Source organism: Periophthalmus magnuspinnatus, chromosome 8, assembly GCF_009829125.3.
Source record: "Periophthalmus magnuspinnatus isolate fPerMag1 chromosome 8, fPerMag1.2.pri, whole genome shotgun sequence".
In the NCBI taxonomy this organism is placed as follows: domain Eukaryota; kingdom Metazoa; phylum Chordata; class Actinopteri; order Gobiiformes; family Gobiidae; genus Periophthalmus; species Periophthalmus magnuspinnatus.
Window position 1 is genome coordinate 18841709 of NC_047133.1, and position 23875 is coordinate 18865583.

The window sequence follows — 23875 nt, forward strand, 5'->3', positions numbered from 1 at the left end:
TTTTAGTGAAATGAGTAGTCTAACCCATAATGTGCACTTTAAAGTGCACCAAACAGTGAACCAAACAGTGTAACCCTGATCTGTGCAGAGGGCAGACAGTCAGTCGGTCTGGCTGCGTTCACAGACAGAGGCCTTCACTCATTTCATTAGTGGTAAAGACAAACAGTTTCTAGAGTGCAATGGTTTACACAGTGTCTCAGGTGTAATAAAGCTGGCACTCTGACCTTAAAGGCGAAGTGTGCGATGGTTTCTATGACCTCCTTAAAGGGCACTTTGGAGGTGAGTGTGTGGCCGTGGTATATGACAGGCTCCCCTTTATCCCCGTCCCAACAGTCCAGCTCTACACAGCGACAGCCCTGATTCAGAGCCCTGCAAAACAACCACAAGTCACATGACAAGTCACATGACGGAGGATGGACGAAAACAGTGTTTGTCAAACTGTGGGATTTCCTTTACTTCTGGTATTAAGCAGTTTGATTTTTTCTTTATTTAGACAAATTGTATTAGGATTTAGATCTACTTCTGCGTAATGTTTTGATTTAAACTATTATAGCAATGATGTAATCCAATTTAAGACCTGGTTAAGCCCTAGTTTAGACCTGTAATCAAGGGTGGAGTGGGGCTCTGAAATCTACCAGAAGCTTTTGCAACGCAGCAGCCCATCACCTTTCACCAGCCCTCTTTTTCAGCGTGACTGACTTTTTATAAAACCTGCTGGCCACCACGTTCCAAATGGAAAGTGATTATGGGCTCACTTCTGGCTCCATCGACACCAATTCACCCCTCTCTCCATAACTGGTTTTAAAATTTTCATGTTAACCCGCTCTACATGATTCTGGTGTTTTTATTTCACTATTGTGTCTGTAGCTCAAGCTATGAACATTAATAACAGATCAGGCGCCTTCTTTCCCCAAGATCATTCCAGCTAGCGTTAGCAACAGTTTTGATTGACAGCGTTGCTAAATGCCCACTCCCTGCTAAACCAGTGGTGCAGGCAGGAAGGGGCGTTACTTTTAACAGCTTCTCTCCAGATTGGCTCTTTGTTTGCTATGATACTCGTAATTGGAATTCCTCTAAATTGCTCTAAATTGGCCCCTACAACTGCTAGTCACACTCATTTAGTCCACTTCTTTACACAATCTATGGATTGGTCTTATTTTATTTTAAAGTTTTAAAGGAAATAAATCCTGTTTTCAGTGTCTGCACTGCTATCAGATAATATCAGGTACTGGCAGATCCTTAAAGTTAAAGTCTCGGAATCAGTATTGGAACTGAAAAAGCTGGGTCGGTGCATTCCTAATCCTACCTTATATATGGCTCAGTACTGCTGGCGCTGGTGACCTGGTCCTTGGTCAGGTAGGTGTTGTGTGAGGAGGAGATGAAATAATGGGCCAGGGGGCGTGTCATGTCCTGGTAGACTGTGGCATGTTCGGGGTTAAACACATCATTCTCCAGGGATAGCATGTACATGGTGAAGCCATTCTGAGTCATGAACTGGTTTGTCTGAGCTGCAAAAAACAAGGGACAATCCAAATAGCTATTAAATCTTTGTCACATCACACTTAGTTTTACTCTCATTTTTGGATTACAGCCTCAAAATGTTATCGTGTAAATCATGAATTTCTGATATGAAATTAATTTGATATATGCATCTAGATTATGAGAACTTTATTTTTAATGTACATTTTTGGTGTGTAGATCATCTTGAAATGACACATTGTTAGTTCTAAAATGGTCTTACTGTTGTTGTGTCCTTGTGCAACATACGTGAGCCACCAAGCCTATGTGTGAATGCTGTGTGTGTGGTCACTGGTGATGCAGATTATGCTTTGGTTAAGGTAAATGATTAAAGGTCCTATGTTTAAAAAAAAGTGAGCTTTAAGCCATGTTAGAATGCCGTTACCTCCTCAAAAACATACCTGGAGTTGTGTTTTGTTTCATTCACACATGTTTGAGTAACACTTTATTATTAGTCTGTCTACATCTCCAAACCTCAAAATGCTCTGTTCCACTTTGTGATGTCATGAAGCGGTAGTTATAAGGTTAACAGCTCCTTTCACCTTTTGTTCAGTAGTGATTGACAATTCCAGGGCTGATATTATCCAGATGATTCTAGTGAAGGCGTATAGAGTTTAAAAACACAGTGGAGCACTTCCTGTACTCCCACATGACATCACAAAGGGTGTTTTCTGAGTGTGTCTGGGTATGAGAGAAGAATTCATCTTAAATATGCAGAGTTTGTGTGTTAAACATGTGTGAATGAAACAAAACACAACTCCAGGTCTCTTTGTGATGAGGAAACATTATAACATAGATCAAAAATAGAGTAATGTAAAGCTATTTGAGTATCTTGAAAATATACAATATACATCTGCATTAAATATTATAAAATTATACTACCAATTAGTTGTTTTTTTACTGCTTCTCTAATAGGTGTCAAATGCCTGAAGATTGTGAGGTTAGACTTCAGCCCTTTGCAGCTATTAAAGGTAATATGTGAATAATCAAAACAAAAAAAAAACAAAACAACAACAACAAACACACAGATTTTAGTTGTAGCCTTTATGCTAACAAGCTAAATTTGGAACAGGCTTTGAGGGGTGATGTCTGACCTTTGACCCTAACATACTTCATGAACTCAGCTAAAGCCTCATTCTTACAAGTCCAAACATATAAGTGCCACTCAAGTTTCAATAATCTCCTGGTACTGTACATAAGTTTGAAAAAAAATTTTTTTTTTTAAATGTTTGTGTTTTACTTTTTTATTTGATATTAAAGTTGCACTACATAACTTTGCCTGGCCTACAACCTGCTCTTCTCCAAGGAGACGTTATTGCTTTGCCTAGAATGTTCCATAGTATGCATTAATCTCACCTATCTTTATGGAGGCAAGCAGGTGACGCAATTCAGACAAGTTACAAGTCAGATCTGTGGAGACGAGATCCTGTTCACAGTAAAAATACCTCTTGTTCTTTGTATTTTGAACAATAAAACATTGATAATTAAAAAACACAAAAAATACGTTACAAGTTACACGTCAGGTCTGTGGCAGGGCTACACCACTCATAGTGAGAATGCATGTTTTTCAAGGTATTTATTTTTAGCTATGAAAACAGCTGCAGTTTATTAGATGTAGCCAAAGCAGTTACATCGCCATGGAGACAAGCAGATGGCACTTTTAACAATGTGACCAGCTGAGAGTTTTTAGTATGAAGTAATAATAATAATAATACATTTTTATTTATAAGCACCTTTCAACACACCCAAAGATGCTGTACAGAACATGTTAAAAACATAAAAACAGGTGAAAAAAAAGCACAATACAAAACTGGATGAGAAGAAGAAAGGATGTTGCAGACTTTTACTATTGCTTTGAAATAATCTATATTTATTTTGTGTTATAACTTTGCGTTACTTACTTTTACCACAGTGTATATTTTGCTCATGAATTGGTTTAGGGTTTTGAATTTTAATTATGGCAAAAATAAGTAAATTACTAGTCTGGGCGGAAATGACAGTGTATATGACAAGACTCTAAGACATTAAACATTACTTTATGGACTCACCCCATTCATTGAGCTCATAGGTGAGTATTAGCTTCTTGGCGTGTAGCAGAGAGGCGTCTTCTCCCTGATCTCCCAGAAAGTCACGGAGCTCCGCGGTGGAAAGCACACAGCCATTACCGGAGTAATGTCGGAAAACTGAGTCTAACTCCGGCCGACGCAGCAACTCCCGGCAGAACTCCTCAATCTCCACGTGGTCCAACCGGCCGTCACCAGAGCGATCGCATCTCTAAAGGAGAAGAAGAAGAAGAGGAAGAGGAAGAGGAAAAAGGAGAAGACGAAGTAGAAGAGTAAGGAGAAGAAGAAGAGGAAGAAGACGAAGACAAAGAAGAAGGAGAAGAAGAACAATAGGAAGAAGAAGGAGAAGGACAGGAAGAATAAGAAGAGAAAGGAGAAAGAGAAGAAGAGGAAGAGCAAGGAGGTTATTGCTTTACCCAGAAAGTTCCATAGTATGGCTTTAACATACCTACCAAGCATTTATTCGATTTTATTCAATATTACAGGTGTTTTATTGCTAAAAAATATACCTTAAAAAACATGCATTACTGGAAGAGGGCTTGCTTCTCCAGAGATCTAACCTGTAACTTGGCTTGCTTGTCTCTGTGAAGATAAATAAGCTCATTGCCAAACTGTAGAACATTTCAGACACAGCAGTCACATCACCATGGAAACTAACAGGTGGCAGAAAGGTTACATAGTGCACTCATAATTGGCAGTGACTCTGTGGCTCTGTGGTTTCACCCTCAGCGCTGAAAGGTCTGCATTTATAATTCTATCTTAAATCAGTTTTGTTGTTGTGTCCTTGAGCAAAGCACTTTACCCATCAGATACCACATGTCTCTACACTGGTTTTGCGAGTATCTGTACTGCAATCAGGGCTGTAGGAGCATCTATCGTTGTAAAATTTGACATTATGATATTTAATAATGAGGCAGGAGATGAGGAGGAAATGACTGGTTCTGTAGTTCAGCCAAGCCACACAATAAAACAAGCTCTTGGCAATGAATCAAAATAACAAACAGCATTGAAAACAATATAAAACCAGCTATGCCCTTCTAATAGACCCCGGTGAGGCTGAGCACACAGTAATTCCCACTATAAAGGAATAACCAGCCTTTGATTTGTTGCGTATAACACTGGAGTGAACAGGGTCAGTGATGGAAGTGGCTGGCTCGCTGCTGGTTTAACAATAGGCTCTGTGCAGATAAGCGCCTGGTAACCTAACTATTACCGCTACGCTTTTATGTCCAATTTCATTTCATTGAGGTCCACGCTAAAATGAATAAATATTTGAAGATATGGCACATATTAAAAACTACACAAGTAAAATGAATATTTCACTGGAGGACACTTCTGAAGGAGAGGTGTTTGTGCCTCAATGCTAATGCTAATGCTAATTTTGCGGCAAAAAACATTAAAACAGCGTCACACACTGAAGTATTCTACAAGTAAAAATAACTGGGGAGTCTTTATTTGTTTTAGTTAATTAGTTCATTTTAGTTAGGTTGTTTATTTTATGTTTTTTGATTGTAATAAAAGTGACTGTTATGAGCTAGCTAGCGTATACAGAATGCTCAAATCAGGAAGTCTTAACTGGATAGTGTAAATAAATGCCCGTGTTTGCTCTAGAGCACATGTGTCAAACTCAAGGCCCGGGGGTCAAATGCGGCTCGCCATGTCATTTTATGTGGCCCGTGACAAGGTAAATTTAAATGTATGGCTGTCTTAAAATGTCAGTTTATCAGGAGTTACGCAGTTACACAGACATATTTTTTATATCTTTGCAAATTTGAGACGAACCATTTTGCTGATGCAGCCCTCGGTGAAATTGAGTTTGACACCCCTGCTCTAGAGGCAGGATAATGTTATGCTTCTGTATAGAGCACTGACCTTGAACAGGTTTCGTGCATACTGTTCACTTAAGTCAATGTTGATCATCTGAAGGAGTCTTTTCACTTCATCGTAGCTCATTTTTCCATCCTGGTTCTGGTCCGCTCGTCTCAGGTAGCCGCGGATCCAGGTTGGCGGGGTTAAGGAACAATGGGAAGAGAATATACTGTATATAAAGATTGGTTATGGTTATTTCATTGGGTAATGTAAAAAAACAGGTGATCAGTTGTCAAAATGTCTTAGCTGGCTTTTATGACATTATAGTGATCAACTCATCAACAATTATTAGTTGCGTGGTCAAAGTATTAATTTTATTTCTACTAAAATCAAATGTTACTTAATATACAATCTTAACCAGAATTAAAGGCACCATTTATCATTAAATTAAGGTGACCATATGTCCCCACAGACTGTATATATAAATGGACATAGTTAACCTGCTATCCGCTGCATTCCAAATAGGAAGTGAGATTGGATGCACTTCCAGCTCCATCAGCTCTGTCTCCATTTCACTTTACATCAGAAAACTGTGGCCTCTTTCTGTAACTGCTGCTGTCAGACTTGTCATTTTGGTTTAAAATGTTCTTATTAACCGTGTTTGTATTTCACTATTGTGTCCCTAACTCAAGATATGAACAGTAATGTCACTACAAATCACTTAGCAACAGATCTGATTGACAGCGTTGCTAAGAGGTGCAGGTGGGAAGGGGTGTTGCCTTCAGCACATTTAAATCACAATATTAATCTAAAACAGCATAATAACAATAAAAAAGGCCGCTAATTTCTTTGTTAAAAACTGCGGTGCCCAGTGGGAGCTGATGTCGCCATAAACGTCATCACAACAAAGAGCCGTGGAGCTGTCGGTGCCTTTTATGGATACCTGCACATCACACTAGTAGCAGATTTTTTTTTCATTTGTACCAAAATGACTACATGATGTGGCTAAATCCTATGAGTATCCCCAATTTAAAAAAAAAATTGAAGAACAAAGTAAGTACAGATTGGTTGGCGTGTACCAGTGGTGGCGAAACCAGGGGTTGATTGGCAAAAATAAGTAATTAAAGATTACTCAAACATGCACAAATCACTCCAAAAACAACTTTGACAAATAAGAAGGAAACAATAAGATGGTTAAAAGCTCTGAAAAGTGAATTTTCCAGAATAGGCCTGATTTAAACAATTTTAAACAAAATAAAAACTAAACTAAGGTAAAGGATATTGATCGAGTTTTTCTTTCTGGCTCATGTTGGCCACACAGTCCTTGAGGGTCCGTAGCCCACTGACCCAGCGCCGAGCCTCTTCCTCATTGGGGCAGAGGAGGTCCAGACTCTTCCTCACTCCTTTAAAGACCACCGTGAAGCAGTGGCTCTCCGGCACTGACCCGGAAATCTGCCTCAGAGCTTCGGACTTACACCCCTCACGAACACACTCCACCTCCGTCACTGCAACTGAAAGAGAGAAGGACATTACAATAGTTATTCATATGTGCTAATAGTTAGTTAGTTCAACGCTAGTTTCTGATCTGTGTTGTAATGTTGTTTCCTCATCACAAACAGACCTGGAGTTGTGTTTTTTTTCATTCACATGTTTAACACACAAACTCTGCAGATTTAGGCTGAGTTGATCCCACTCTGTTCCACCTTGTGATGTCATGTGGTAATACAGGAAGTGCTTCTCTGTGTTTTTAAACTCCATGCACCTTCAGTAGAGTAATTTAGATGATTTCAGCTGTGGTAAAAGGAGGTGTTAACATGAAAAAGTTGGATAAGCGCTATATAAAAAACATTTCCCAGATAGTACTTTTAAAATAGGTATTATTATATTTTGTTGGAAATCACATTCTATTGCAAAAGAAAGTGTTTTTCCATCATAACAGTATCGGGAAATCAAACAAGCCTTTTGCTTAGAATCCAAATCGAGTTTACAGTTTCAGCATCGTGACAAGACACTACATGTGACGTGACTGGAATAATGTGGGTCAAGTGTTTTGCCCAAGGACAAAACAACAGTGTCATGAACTGGCTTTGGTCCGATTGTTCCTCATCCCTGCGTTTGTTACGTCATAGTAAACGCTGGTATGGGTGATTTTGGATGAGGAGGTGGGTGCTCCTTGTTGATGAGTAAACACTTGGGATGACAGAGGCGGCGGCAGGTAAAGGTCACCAATAATAAATCCAACCACATAGTGACAAAGCAATGCATCAGGACAGCTCACGCAATACACGCTCCCAACAAGATAAAATTAGACTGGGACTCATCTCCCTCCTAGGCCATAACCCAAAAGTAACTAGACACTATTACTCAAGGAATTCAGCTGTATATGTATGTTTTTGATAAAGTAATGATTAAGGTTTGTTTTGAATTACAGGAGTATTCAGTAAAACGCTTCAGTTGATGTTGATGTGGCAAATTGGATAAGATAGTATAAGTACTGCAGTAGCAGTAGTAGTAGCAGTTGGAGTAATACTACTACTGCTACTACTACAGTTGTAGTAGTAGTAGCAGGCGCAGTAGTAGTAGTAGTAGCAGCAGAAGTAGTAGCAGTTGTAGCAGTTACATTAGTAGTAATAGTAGTAATAGCAGTAGTAGTAGTAGCAGTAGCAGTTGTAGCAGCAGTAGTAGTAGCAGTAGTTGTAGCAGCAGTAGTAGTAGTAGTAGTAGTAGTAGTAGTAGTAGTACTAGTAGCAGTTGTAGCAGCAGTACTAGTAGTAGTAGTAGTAGTAGTAGTAGTACTAGTAGCAGTAGTTGTAGTAATAGTAGTAGTAGTAGTAGTAGTAGTAGCAGCAGCAGAAGTAGCAGTAGCATTAGTAGTAGTAGTAGTAGCAGTAGTTGTAGTAGTAGTAGTAGTCGTAGTAGTAGTAGTAGTAGTAGTAGTAGAAGTAGAAGAAGTAGTAGAAGTAGTAGAAGTAGTACTAGTCTCTGTGTGGTTACGGTAGTAGTAGTAGTAGAATAAATTTAAATAATGATTACATATTCTTCATCTAATACTAACAGTAGCACTACATTTAAAGCCCCCAGCTCCACTTGTTTGTCTCCATTGAAATGATTCCTTTAGCTATAATGTTCCAAAGTATGGCATAAAATTCCCGAAGCATAAGATCAACTTATTGTTTCCATGGAATCATGCCGTGACAGTAACATGCCATTTAAAGAAAGTTACATGGTGTTACTTTAAGGTATTTGTAAACATAGTATCTTTTTTTAACTTATCCTAACTTATTAACTTTAACTTATCTTTTTTAACTAATCCTTCTACACATTTATATTGACGTATTTTCATGTCAGTACAGACTGGCCTCTAAGTTCTTTATATGCAGTACATTGCAAAGCTACTACTACTGTAAAGCCATATCTGATCTGTGTAATGAAGACACCAGACTAGCAGCTCTTGTTGACTGGGAGACATCCAAACACTAACATCTCAACTGTCTGTTTCTATCCCAACAATTTAACACAACACAAGGACTGTCTGAGCTGCAGGGGGCGATCAGCAGTGTCTGTACCCCACAAAAGGCTCATTCTGCGGGTGTGGGCTGTGAAGACGCGGCCCTCCACCTCCACACAAGCTCTGCATTCCTGCTTTTGGGCAGATGGCAAGGACACGGTAAAAGTTGCACTGGAGTGGAGTGTACAAGCCCAAGTGTAGAGTGCACCACAGGAGTACACAACACAACAGTATTCCACTGCAGTAGTAGTAGTTAAAAGTAGAATAACAGGATGGGTTGACGGCTTTCAGATATTAAAATGTGGTAACTGTATGAGGCCACAGACCATATTTGTCCTGGATCACATTATCCTGAGAAGTGCTTTTTACTGCACATTTAAAACCCTCTATTTTGACCTCAGTCACTAACCACCATCTTAGTGTGAGACAGAGCTCAGATTAAGGATTCAAGACTAAACCAAGGTGTGGTGGGACTTAAAGCTGGAACTTTTTGAATGCTTTATGGTTTTGACAATGGGCCTTATTCATGAAAGTTTTCTTAAAATATGTAACTTCCACTTTAAGAATATGCTGAGAAAACTCCAGATTCACGGCGCGTTCTTAAGCAGACAGACTTCTTAAATGAGAGCTGCGTCTAATTCTCCAACATCCAGCTACGACCACCACCACATTCATTTACATTTTATTTACATAAAAATGCATATGTATTTACTGAGAAACGCTCTCTGAACTTCAATTATATGGCCAATATGGGTTTGGCATTCTGACACGTGAAAGTGCGAGGGAGAGAGCGATATGCATTCTGCTGTGATCATCTGAGTTTATGGATTAAATGACAGTTTGGAGCAACGAGGACAACAGGAGACGAGGCTTCAAAACTCATGTGTCTGCCACAGTCTTTACTGAAGGTGAGAACGGATTCACCGTGAGTTTTGGAGCAGAGTTCATTCACTTTTTCCTCTTATCCTCTCCCTCTCCACGCACAACCGAGGGCATGAAAACATAAATTGTGTGTGTGCGTGTACATGAGCAACCGTGCCATACTTTGGCCCACCTCCTCCAACCGGGATAAAGTTCCAATCAAACTGTGGGTACGGTTCCTTTGCACTCACACTGGACTTTAGGGGCTGGCCGTGCTTAGGCACAGTTCGATTGGGCCAGTTTGAGAGCCCCCTAAGACTATCACAGCAGAACAACAGCCTGTGTAAAGTCTGTGAGACCTCATAACATGGTATCACATAGTGTTATTAAGAATATAAGAAATAATTTCAGAAAATATATAACTTACAATGCTGTAGGAATTAGACTTTTTGTTTGCATTGAGTAGTAATATTCTACAACTGCTGATTTTTTGTGCTCTCTGTTTGTAGCAGTCGTTCTTCCAGAAGAACATTTTCAGTTAAGAAGTTTTGTAAATGCCAAAAATGTCTGTACGTACAAAATGTTCAGAATAACACTTCATGAATGAGCCCCAATGTGTCTGCAGCTCTCCACTTTATGTTTCAATATACTTGATGATGTTTGGACACATCTGGTAGACCCTAGGGCTTGCTATATCGCAACAATAATCTACAGATTAATCTTCATTACAAATAAATCTTTAGAATGATGTAATCTAAAACACATCAATGAGAATAATATGAGAGAAAACTGCAATAGAGTACTTTGTTTTAACTGTAGCTAGTGAACTTCAAAGTGGGACTGAATTTAATCATTTTTCGAGGAAACAAAATTTGTGTATTTTTAGCTCTTTGAGATGTACCACTTTATACCACAAATATAAGTATGGAAACCGTGCTCTGTCACTGCACACAGAATACTTGGATTAGCTGTATGTCAGCCACCTCTTGAGTTATGGTCAAACTGTGTTACTAAAAGTTTAATTCCGTGTCATCTGTAGAAATAGTGCATTACTGTGTTCTCTCACACACATGAGGCTAAAGGCTGTAGCCAAACATTTCTATTTCTGTTGCAGCCAGAAGTGACGCGACCTTCACCACCCACTGACCCATAAACCTGCACTCTGCACCACGACTGCTACTGCTGAGGTTATGCTCGTGTTAAACAGGTGCTGCACATAAAGGAAGGCTCAATAAAACCAGGAAGACCTGGGGGGACAGAAGCAGGTGGCAAAACAATCAAACAAACTCTTCAGTGAATCTATGTGTTTTTGTTGTTGTTTTTTAGTATTTACGTAATGAACCACCTTTTTTAAGCTGGTTCTGTCACTAGAGTGAACTTAGTAATCATCCTTTGAAGAATATAGCACACCATGTAAAACTGCATATGCCTTCTATGGACTGCACACACTTACAGCATTAAGTATTATCAGGTTTCTTGTTTACTTGTGGACATAAATTCCTGAACTTTGGGCAGTTCGTATGGAGTTTGCAAATTCTCTCCGTGTCTGGGCAAATCAATTTTCATTTAAACAAGCACAGATTCAACAAATTCTCAAAATAGGAACAAAAATAATATATAATATCCAGACAGATCTTCCCAATGGTTCCCAATATAAACAGGTAAATATAACATGTTCCTTTTAAATCTTGGAGCGTAGTAACACTGTTGATGCTATACTGTAGACTGGGGCAGATTTTTCAGCATATAGACCATATTCACCCTTTTGCCCTCTGCAGTGGTCAACAGTTGAATACAGAGTGGAATGCTACTTAACATGTCGTAGACACTGCTAATGGGCCATGAAACAACAGCTGCCTCACTAATCTTTAACTGAACCAAAGGTGACCAAAACACAGACACAAGAACAGAGCCTTTCTTTGTCCCCCCTCACTCTGAGATGATTAGGCATTGACTAAATATGCAGCAATTTAAAATCTAATTGTGATCCAGATTGAGCTAAATAAGTGAGTTTAAGATAGCTCGATATTCCATTATTGACCACACAGCACATGGCAGAGACTGGATTTAAGTCAATAGTGTTAAATACACCAAGCAGGTAGAGCTATAATGACCAGTATAAAAGCATTAGAGATGGGCAATATATAATCTACACACAAAACAATCAAAATAGTATATTGCACATATTGTCAACAATAAGAAAACAGTTAAACTGATAGACTGTATAAAGAAGTGGAATAAGTGAGTCTGACGTCACTCTCAGCATTCGGCTCCAGTCAAATGAAGCTCATCAAGGCTAACAGTTATAGCGGCCAATTTGGAGCCGAGTTCCATATTTGGAATTCAGTCCGTGAGTATCATAGCAACCAAAGAGCCAATCTGGACCAACTCTGTCAATCAAACCTGTTACTAAAGCTAGCGGGAGAGACCTCAGGAAAAGATGGTGCATGATTCTCCTGTTATTAATGTTCATATCTTGATTTATGGATAAAATAGCAAAATAAAAATACCAGGATTCTGTAGAATGGGTTAATACAAACATTTTATGACCAAAATGACAATTCTCAGAGCAGCAGTGACAGAGAGAGGGGTGACAGTTTTTCAATAGAAAGTGAATTGGAGCCAGAAGAGCGCCTATGATCATTTCCTATTTGGATCGTCACGGCTAGCATGTTAGCTATATCCATTTATATACACACTCTATGGCTGAACCAATTGAACCAATTGTATTTCACTAATTACCGCTATGGCTGCTTCTGGTGTTCTATATATATTTTCTGGGTTCATAACTTAATTTTGATCACTTGGACTCTGGAGGTTGGTGGTTCAATTCCCCTAATTGCATACTGACAATGTGCCCTGCAGGTATGGATGAAGATGTGTGTGTGAATGTGTGGTTTGTTGGAAAAGCCAGCTCCAGCCAGGGTTGTCACGGTAACAAAGTTTTAACTGTGACATATATAGCTACAGAATTATCACAGTAAATAGGGTAAGGTATTGGTGGTTTTCAGATTCTAGAAAGTGATGGTACTCCCAGATGTACTTTGCCATGAAATATCCAAAAGGTAAATGCACAAATGTTGAACCTGATCATTTCTATTAGTCACTAGAACCAATTTCACATTTTAACAATATTAATTAATATCTGTCCCCATCTGTCTTAAATACTACTGGCCTAAAGAATGTTGTGGCCTAAAGAATGTTGTGATGTCATCTGACAGTTGGGGACTGCGCTGGACCCATCTTCAGACCTTGAGCTAGGTTTGGTCAGGACAACCTTAACTGGAGGATTTTACCTCTTGTAGAACTTGCAAACTCCACACAGAAACTCTACCTGACTAATTAATAATAATAATGATGGTAAAAATGAAGAGATAATATATTGTTTATACTACGCTTTAAGCCATGTTATAATGTTGTTACCTCCTCAAAACAGACCCGGAGTTGTGTTTTGTTTCATTCACACATGTTTGAGTAACTCTTTATTATTAGTCTGTTTACATCTCCCAAGCTCAAAATGCTATGTTCCACCTTGTGATGTCATGATGCAGTAGTTTTCAGATTAACAGCTCCTTTTAGTGTTAGTTCAGTATATGATATATATGACAAAATGGAGCACTTCCTGTATTACCACATGACATCACGAGTGTTTTCGGGTTTGAGAGCTCAGCCTAAATATGCAGAGTTTGTGTGTTAAACATGTGTGAATGAAACAAAACACAACTCCAGGTCTGTTTGTGATGACAAAACAACATTATAACATAGATCAGAAAGTAGTGTAATATGGGCGCTTTAACTGCAGCGACAGGACCTCATGTACTCACAGGTCTGGCTAGCTTTGGCCTTGCGTGAGCTCTTTGTGGACTCACACCACACAGTGAGGCCGTCCTCCAGGAGCCGGAGGTGTCTGCTCTTCTGCCACCGCGACGACCGCACCTTCACCATGTTACAGCCTTGCATCATCCACTGCACATCGGCATTGTCCACCAGACCTGAGCACAACACAAGAGAGGAACATGAGATTTGCTCATCATAAATGTGGTGTAGTCCATAGTGAAAGCAACACTTTATGGTCATAATTAAACCATAATTCAAATAAATAGGTCATTTTACTCCTGAAAGTGACATAATTTTAGTTAAACCATAGATTGTATAAAGAAGTGGACTAAGGAAGTATGACATCACCCACAGTGTTCGGCTCTGGTCAAATGAAGCTCATTGAGGCTAGCAGGTATAGAGGCGAATTTGGAGCTGAGTTCCATATTTGGAATTCCAACCGCAAGTATCATAGAAACCAAAGAGTCAATCCAGAGCGAGACTGTTGAAGGTAACCCCGCTTTCCACGGCTGGTTTAGCAGGGAGTGGACGCTTTGCAATGCTGTCAAACAAACTTGTTGCTAACGCTAGCAGGAGCGAACTTGGGGAAAGAAGGCGCTTCATTGGTCTGGTATTAATGTTCCTATCTTGAATTATAAACAATATTCCAACCATAAAAACACCAGGATCATGTAGAGCGGGTTAATACAGACATTTTAACACCAAAATGACGAGCCTGACAGCAGCAGTTACAGAGAGAGGGGACACAGTTTTTCAATAGAAACTGAATTGGAGCCAGAGTTGATGGAGCACCCATGATTATTGGGAACGCGGCGGCTAGCAGGTTAGCTAAGTCCATTTATATATATGAGTTAAACACATGATTAATAGGTGCTTGTTTTCAATATGTAGAATTTTTGCATTAAAGGTGAACTATGTAACTTTTTATGAGGAGGGTCTGCCACCGCTTGTCTCCATTGAGATGTAATTGCTTGTATGGTAGAAAAGAAATCCAATTTTATGCAATAAAAACACCTTACTGTGACCAAATGCTAGATAGATATAGTTTAATCCCACAGTGGGGAACATTCTGTAAAGTAATAATATTTCCAGGTTGAAGTTGCCTGGGATCCAGAACACACACTTCTTCAATACTTTACAAAGATGTGAGTTTGGTCACCGGAACCTCCCTGTATTCTAATGGGTGTGATTGACAGGTGGATTAGCCAATCAGGGACAGACATGGTCCATCTATATCGGGAATAATAAAGCAAAAAGATCTCACAGGGGACTGAAAAACATGGCGGATTACTGCAGAATGAATGAGAGAAGCTCTACACCTTGTTAAGCTGAAGTGAGAGAAATGTGATTTTATTGTAAATCACAGGTGGCCAATGATCTCCTTCATTTCACATGTGTCACTGAACAAAAACAGATCTGATTGGACAAGCACATTTGACCGGACTCGAGATGCAATGAACGTGGAGACCAGATACCAATCTGTATAAAACATACACAGAAAGATCAGTCTGGCAAAGGTACAAGACCATCCCACAAAATGTTCTATAGCGCACCTTTAAAACATAACATCTCACAGTCCTTGCAATGTTTTTTTATTTTATTTTATTTTTTTTATTTTGTACCAGTAAACTTCATATGGCATTCACTATTCATTAGCTGCAAACTCCCATTTACCGTTGAGTGTCTATGTCTTGCCAGTATTCATTAACGTCACTGGTTTTACTGAAATACCTCACTGAAAAAAACAATTGGATTCTAAGAAAAATCTGGGCGATAGCTGCAGTTACACAACAATCTGTCACTACAACATTACCGGTGAATGTGTTCGAGCCTGCACCTGACAATCTCCATTCTTCATGCAGTGGGAGTTGCATTTACAATGACTAATGGCTAATCATAATTCATGTTTATACTCCTACCTCCTATCAACAAACAGAGCTCTCTCCAAGCATCTAGGCACTTAGTATAGAACTACATTTGTGTGTTTTCTTCAAGCCTAAAACCTGACCTGATACTACGCTCATCTGTGTGTCTCTAGGGAGAAAAACTCAAGCCACAAGCAGAATTTAAAGGGGCTATATTACGCTATTTTCTGATCTATGTTATAATGTTGTTTCCTCATCACAAACAGACCTGGAGTTGTGTTTTGTTTCATTCACACGTTTAACTCACAAATTCTACATATTCAAGTTGAGTTCTTCTCTCAAACAGAAAACATGCTGTTCCACCTTGTGATGTCATGTGGTGATACAGAAAGCGCTCCACTGCGTTTTTAAATGCCAAACACTAGGCTCATTTGGATACTTTCAGCCCTGGAATTGCCAATTTCTATTGAGTAAAGGGTAAAAGGAGCTGTTAACTTGAAAACAATCACTTCATGACATCACAAGCTGGAAAAGAGCATTTTGAGCTTTAGAGATGTAAAAAGACTACTCAAACATGTATAACTCCAGGTATGCTTCTGAAGAGGCAACAGGATTATAACATGGCTTAAAGCTCACAAGAGTCAATTTAATAATTTCTTTCATTTGCGTTTTGTCTGTCTTGAACTGTGTGTAGCATCTTTAAGTGTCATGAAAGATGTTGTCCAAGTGTTACGTGTTAATATCAGTCACTGACACACAGCCTGGCCAGTTGTATTCATTTATTTGGCATAGAGTGAAACCACTAGAATCCTTCACATAGTAACAGTTTTATTCAGTCTTGTTAACATCAAAAGTCCAATGCATCGAATAGGACTGAGTGGTCTCTTGGGTAAAATAAGCGTTGCTTAAATACACTCTGAAATAACAAAGGAAGCCTGGCTAATTAGGGCGTGCTACGACGAGACAAAGCAAACATGAAGTTAAAAATAAACAGATAAAAAGTAGTGGTACGAGAGTTGTGCAAAAGAACTCGTGATTCTCATTCACTAACACACGACTAGTCTGATTTGACCAGGATTTCTAAAAAGAATGAAAACTTCATGATTCTAATGTCACAGATCACAACACATGATTTTTACTTCCTATTAGAGATGCACCAATATTGACATAGAATATCGGCGCCAATCCGAGTTCCATATTTGGAATTTCGACCACGAGTGTCATAGTAACTAAAGAGCCAATCCTGAGAGGCAGTTGAAGGTAACGCCCCTTCCTTAGCAACGCTGTCAGTTAAACCTGTTACTAATGCAAGTGGGAGTGGCCTCGGGGAAAGAAGGCGCCTCATTTGTTTGTTATTAATGTTCATATCTTGATTTAGGGACAAAATAGAGGAGCCTGACAGCAGCGGCAGGGGAAACGTTTTTTGAATAGAAAGTGAAACGGAGCCAGAGTTGATGGAGCCGGAACCGCGCCCATGCTCACTTCCTATTTGGACACAAGCAAGGTTAGCTATGCATTTATTTATACAGTCTGTGGCGCTGATTCTGAAAAAATATCTTGGTTGGGCCTTTACTTGGATGTAATAAGTAATGGCCTAGAACGTCTCATAATGTTTGAGCTTTTATTCAAACAAAGTTGTTCAGTAGTGATGAGAATACAACGGTTGCATAGCACTATTGGGTCTCTTGTTTAATAAGTAACTGTGTTTTGATAAAATAAGAGCCATTCTCTGTTCCAACACTGGTATCGATTGATATCGAGTATCAGAAATATTTCAAGTCAAAGTATCGTATTGGAACAGAAAAAGTTGGATCGGTGCATCCCTGCTCCCTGTTATAATGGAAAATGTTCCATACAAGTCATACTGCAAAGTCAGAACTGCATTATATCATCATATTTAATATCAATCATAATCCACATCACACACAGGAGATAACCAAGTCTGTTCACACTCGTTTTTGGTTTAGTTTAGTCTGAAATAATAAAGACATCATTTGGTCCTTGGTCTTTGATCCTGGTCTGGCCCTGGTCTAGTCCAGGTTTAGTTCCTGGTTCATTCTTAAAGGGCCAGTACATGTTTTTTTTCCCATGTGTTTGAGCTACATTCGTCTTACCCCAGTACAGCAGTATAAGCGGCTCTTAAGCTCCACTTTGTTTTATTGTCTGATGTTGTGAGCGTTACCGCGACAACTAAACTCTGCTCTGTCGTCTGAAAGTAGTGAAAAAGCGCTTATGAACTAAAACACTTGGAATTCCTGAGGTAGAAATAACTTTGGACCACTGCAAACTGCTTAAAATGATCTAGTTCTGTTTTCCACAGTTGTAAGACAGTAAAAATCAGGTACAGTTCAATAATGAGCTAATTTGGATGTGATGTTTGCGTGAGTGTGAACACACGATAGGACAAAACCAGGTCATGACCAGCACTAGATAAGGACTAAACCAGGATTAGACCCCAGTACATACAGTATATAGCAAAACGGATTAAGTTATGCTTCATTTCACGACATAAAGAACCACCAGAACAAAGCAGAGGCAGTGGGAGACTAGCGCTTACATAAGGAGTCACATCTCTTCAGACTTTAGCGTTAAACATGGGTTATATCCTCATGACCCCATCACATGACAAACAGTTAAGGGTCATCCATGCTTCTTTGATTTTTTTTAAGTAAATCCAATCAGGACCACCACAAGCTTCCAGTTCCCACATAAGACAACTTACGTAATAACAGTTGTTTTTTCACAATTATAAAGCTATAATTTTAATAAATGACCAGATTAATGTATGCAGAAACATTACATAGGGCGGTACTTGCATTTATATCTAAAAAAGATATGAAGTAGAGGAGAGGTCACACACACAGGTTCAAATGTCCACAATTAAAAGCATTACAATTTTCCAATGATTTTGCTTCCTTACAATTGTTGTGGAACTGATTTGTTTTTTAAAATACTTTTTGTATTTTGCTCCAAAGGCATATCACACCACAGACAGAAAAGTGTTACCCCCCCAAACGTCAAGGACCCATTTACTGATTGGCTTGAAGTAGGGCTGTGCCATTGCAGATAAAGGTACTGGGTTTGATATAGACTAAGGCGAATCATTTAAAGCTGCACTAAGTAACTTTCCTGATAGACAATCTGCTACCTCCTTGTTTCCATGGAGATTTTATTGCTTTGTCTAGAATGTTCTACATGGAGACAAGCATATGGACTGGGCCGAGTTAGAGTTTAGATCTGTGGAGAGGCGAAATGTCTCATAGTAAGAATGCATGTTTTCAAGTCATTTTTAGCTATATAAACACCTATAATTGGATAAATGCAGAACAGGTTAAATGCCATATACTGTGGAACTGTCTAAGCAAAGTAATAACAATGAAAAATATTACATAATGCTCCTTTAAAGTAATTTTAATATTGATGTCTCTTTGTATACACTATATCGGTACATTTCAAATTAAAACCCTTTTGCACCAATCCCAAACTTGACATCATGTGGAGGATAGTGTTAAAATCTATCCACATCTTATCACTTTAAACCAGTATAAGTGAGGAATTGGGAATCTCACGTCCTTTGTCTGCCAATATAGAGGCTTCAAATCCCAAAACACCCCCCTCCCTCCTGCCTCCTGTCTCCCCCTGATCTGAAAGGGTGCAGCTCTCTCCCCATTGGGCTAAAACACAAAGGAGTCCCAATGGCAGGCCTGGGTCCATAACAACCCGTGTTTTTCTAAGCTGTTACCACACTGGATGCATTCCCACAAGCAGAGCAAAGGCTGATTAACTGCAGGTCAATGCCCAAGCCTACACAGCCACTCCAGTCCGCCAGTTTAATACTGTACACTGCATTCCTGCTTTCTCTGTATAGTGCTGTGGGATTTTCATACGATAAGTGAAGCATCTGGATAGCTGTGTACATAAAGGGATGGGCAAGGTTCTTTTCTTTTTGTTATAGTGGAGAAAATCATGAAGACAGCTGTTAAATCGGAGCCCTGCAGTTACACAAAAAGACTACTGTATTGGACTCAAATCAGGTCTTGGTTTATGTGAACATAGCCTATGGTGTGAATCAATAGATATAAACGTGAATGAGACAAGAGCTTGTACACTTTTACCCAGCTTTTATCATCCCTCGTTACCTTGCCAACCAACCAGAATTCTTAATGGTCAATGGTCAGTTTTTATATAGCATTTTTCCACTTTCAAGGCACTCAATGCACTTTACATCAACAAACCACCCACCCATTCACACACACATACATGCACCAGTGTACACAGACACTGGGGGTGAGGTGGGTTAAATGTCTTGCCCAAGGACACCACAACAGCATGTGGGTCAGTGGATCTGAACGCTCAACCAATAGTGTTTATGTCGAAAGTGCGATTCGAACCGCCACCTTTCAGATCAGTGGAAAAACACTTTACTATCACCCATTCCTATAGTTTATTCTTCTTTTACTGATAAAATTGGATTACAAAATGTAGAATGAAAATAAATATATAAACTAAATATATACAGATTAATCAGCTATAGACAATGTAAAAGTTAAGTCTCATCCCAGCCCTTGGCAAATGTTTATAAAATACATTTGAAAGTGAGTGGACAGTTTGTTGTAACTGAGAGGTGGCACGTGCATAAAGAGCTTGGGGCTGTGTTTGTTGACAATACAGCAGGGCCTAATGTAAGAAAAAGATTTGATTCTACTTGAACAGTCAAATTTCAGCCTCAATTTTGATACTAAGAAAAAAGTTCTGCAATCTATGCCGATTTTATACAGAGATTTACAACAAAATTATTTAGACTAATCCAAAATTATTCATGAAAGGCTCAAGTTCTTGTAGTATTTAAAGGGCATATAATACACAAAACTGACTGTTGTGAGCTTTAAGTCATGTTATAATGTTGTTTCCTCCTCAAAAACATACCTGGAGTCGTGTTTTGTGTCATTCACACATGTTTGAGTAATCCTTTATGTCTACATCTCCAAAGCGCAAATTCTCTGTTCAACCTTGTGATGTCATGAAGTGATAGTTTTCAAGTTAACAGCTCCTTTTATCTTTAGTTCAGTAGAGATTGGAAATTCCAGGTCTGAAATCATCCAAATGATTCTAGTGAAGGTACTTCCTGTATTACCACATGGCATCACGAGGTGGAACAGAGTGTTTTTAGTTTGAGAGAAGAACTCTTAAATATGCAGAGTTCGTGTGTTAAACATGTGTGAATGAAACAAAACACAGCTCCAGGTCTGTTTGTCATCAGAAAATAGTGTAATATGTGCCCTTTAAGCAATTTTCTCATTATCTAATTCAGTTTTGATACCAGATTTAGGATGGACTTATTAATGTCTCTTGAACCCATACATATATACATTCGGTACCGTAATGTCTCTAAGATGTTCAAATCTTAATTAATTTGTGATGGATTGCATTTTTAATCAAATAGAACTGACAAACATTCCAAATCAACAATAGTGAAATTGATACCAACCTCTGTTTGATTTTCTCTCCAAACTAACCTAACCTCAAGCCATTTGTGTGTCAAAGGTCAGATGCATTATGGGTAGGACATTCTATTGAAATCGAACCATACTGAGAAGACAATAAACGATCAAATGAATGTGGTGTGGGTCAACATTGTGGTCCAAAACAGAAAAAAAACAGGGTCACGGGTTGTCCATTTTGAGTCCTACATACCACCATCTCCCAGGGCATGGTTCACGTTTCTATCAGCATAACAACTGTCATAGGAGACGTCCAGAAGGATCCTATACTACGCTCAGAGCCAGAGAGGACTTAAGGAGACCAAGTTAAAGTTGAGGGCCACACGCACTGGTGATCAGCCAATGACATTCTTTTGGCACAGCTGTCCCGTGAGGCAGGGCAAGAACAGGCCAAAAACTATAAGAGGCTATATGAGACGAACAAAAGACGATAATGTACAGCTGTGTGGAAGACACTAGGGTTGTCAAGTAGCTAGAAGACACCACTGATGGTATAAAGAAGTGAACTGTGAAAGTGTGATTATAGGGGTGAATTTGGAGATGAGCTCCATATTCGGAATTCAAACTGCGAGTATCATAGCAACCAGAGAGCCAATCCAGAGCCAGGCTGTTGAGGGTAGCGCTCCTTCCTGCCCGCACCACTGGTTAAGCAGGGAGCAGGTGCTTCGCAACGCTGTCAATCAAACCTGTTTCTAACACTAGTGGGAGCAACCTTGGGGAGAGAAGACACCTGATTTGTCTGCTAATAATGTTCATATGTTGATTCAATGTTTTTTTCTTTCTTTATTTTTACTACTTTCTACATTTTAGATACATCTGGCAAAAGTAGAAGACTGTCCCACAAACATACATCAGACATCAAATATATGAAGTAAGATGTAGAATTATGTGGCAGTGAACAAAGGTAAATAACTGGTTTCCTCCATCAGCCCATCCATGACCATTTTTGACAATTCAAGTTTTCATAACAAAAATATGTGTGTTTTGTACAATAGTTGAGCAGGTGGCGGAGTCATCTCTTGTGTGTCATGTAGTTAATGTAAAGAAGTTATGAAATCCCAGTTTGTCGGCACTTTTTATCCTTAAAAATAAAGAGGAAAAAAACAACAAATGAGAGGGTGTGTGCAAACTTTTGACTTTTGTGGAGTAGCAATATATTTTTTGGTTGAACATGATATTATATTGACACAAAAAGAGATTTTTAAATCATTTTGGTGTGGAAATCTGTATCTAGTTGTATCAAGCCTATTCTTCGAGTTTCCAGTTTTAGTTTGGAGACAACACTAGATGAGATGAAACGTTCTGCTTCACTTGTTGTTTGCTAACAATATCTGGCTAAAAGAACAGAGCAATTTGGGATGTGAGGTTATTCTCATTCAGAATCGCAAACTGCCTGTTATAAGATCTTGCTAGAGCACATTTGCTTCAGGTTCTTCCATAAAAAAACATGTGACCAACAAAATCTATGCCAAACCAATATGCAAAGCCTTAAAGAACCCATATTACACAATTTTCTGATCTATGTTAAAATGTTATTTCCTCATCACAAACAGACCTGGAGTTGTGTTTTGCTTCATTCACACATTTAACACACAAACCCTGCTTATTTAGGCTGAGTTCTTCTCTCAGACTAAAAACACTGTTCAACCTTGTGATGTCATCATGTGGTAATACAGGAAGTGCTCCACTGTGTTTTTAAACTCCATACACCTTCACGAGAATCATTTGGTTAATTTCAGACCTGGAATTGCCAATCTCTACTGAACTAAAGGCAAAAGGAGCTGTTAACATGAAAACTACCACTTCATGACATCACAAGGTGAAACAGAGCATTTTGAGCTTTGGAGATGTAAGAAGACTAATAAAATTAGGTTACTCGAACATATGTGAATGAAACAAAACACAACTCCAGATATGTTTTTGAGGGGGTAATGACATTCTAACATGGCTTAAAGCTCACCAGAGTCAATTTTGTATAATATAAGGCCTTTAAAGTTTGTAAAAGGTAAGTACAATGCTTTGTGGAGTTTTACTGAAGTTGTAACAAAAGCACAAAATTTCCGTTTGGTTAATGAGATGGAAAGAAAACAGATTCCATCCAGTCTGCACTTGCCAGTTAAACTTCCACAGAGGATTATGGGTAGCACATTATAATAGCCGAACTATATTTGAATTAGGCTTAATAAAGAATGAAGAAAGGCTTAAGCCAATGAGTAACTTATTACTGAGTAAAGGTAGTAAGTAGAGGTTAAAATGAACTACTGTCATAAATAGTGGTTCATGACAGTATTTCAGGTGTTTTTTGAAGGTCAACAGTGACGCCTGCTCATTTTTTTTTCCACTCACTTTTCAAAAAAATCAAATATTAAGAGTCCTAAGACACTGCTGAGGCTAACCAGCTACGTGCTAACCAGCTATGTGTGAAATGTCCATCACACGTGCTAACTAATATCCATAATGCGGCTGTTTTAAGTGTTTAATTACCTCGTGGCTGATTATTCCTGTGACCATGTAACTGCATTCATTTTTCCCATAGACATTTCCGAGGTCAAAGTCATCACAGAGGCTAACCAGCTACTTGCTAACCAGCTACATGCTAACAGCTAAGTAATATCCATAACACGGTTGTTTAAAGTGTTTAGTTACAATGTGGCTGATTGCCCCCAAGCATTGCTCTTTCCCATAGACTTAGCTATGCCACATCATATTCAGCTACATGCTAACCAGCTACGTGCTAACTAACGTCCCTAAATGTGTAGTTACCACGTAGCTGCTTATCCCTGAGCAAGCTTTTAAACTTTTAATATCTTTTTTATTTCAAAAAATCTATGAGAAAAATTAATGGGAAATTTAGTTCCAGAGGTGTGGGGTGGAGGTCACTGTTAAGCTCCAGAAACGTGGGGTGGAGGTCAC

The 23875-nt window shown here is 39.0% G+C and overlaps 1 protein-coding gene across 3 annotated transcripts in view; it reads right to left on the reverse strand.

Moving 5' to 3' along the window:
• plcd3a (phospholipase C, delta 3a) overlaps positions 1-23875 on the reverse strand; it is a 40726-nt gene that overhangs the window by 8199 nt on the left and 8652 nt on the right. For 2 of the 3 annotated variants that reach the window (XM_033970568.2, XM_055223900.1), the window contains 6 exons: positions 13584-13751; positions 6673-6901; positions 5454-5583; positions 3567-3792; positions 1307-1508; positions 225-369 (listed from right to left, as the gene is read on the reverse strand). In XM_033970568.2, the coding sequence (XP_033826459.2) occupies positions 225-369; positions 1307-1508; positions 3567-3792; positions 5454-5583; positions 6673-6901; positions 13584-13751 (1100 nt within the window). Of the gene's footprint in view, positions 1-224; positions 370-1306; positions 1509-3566; positions 3793-5453; positions 5584-6672; positions 6902-13182; positions 13200-13583; positions 13752-23875 lie in introns of those variants that run through there. The other variant, XM_055223901.1, reaches the window with a different exon arrangement.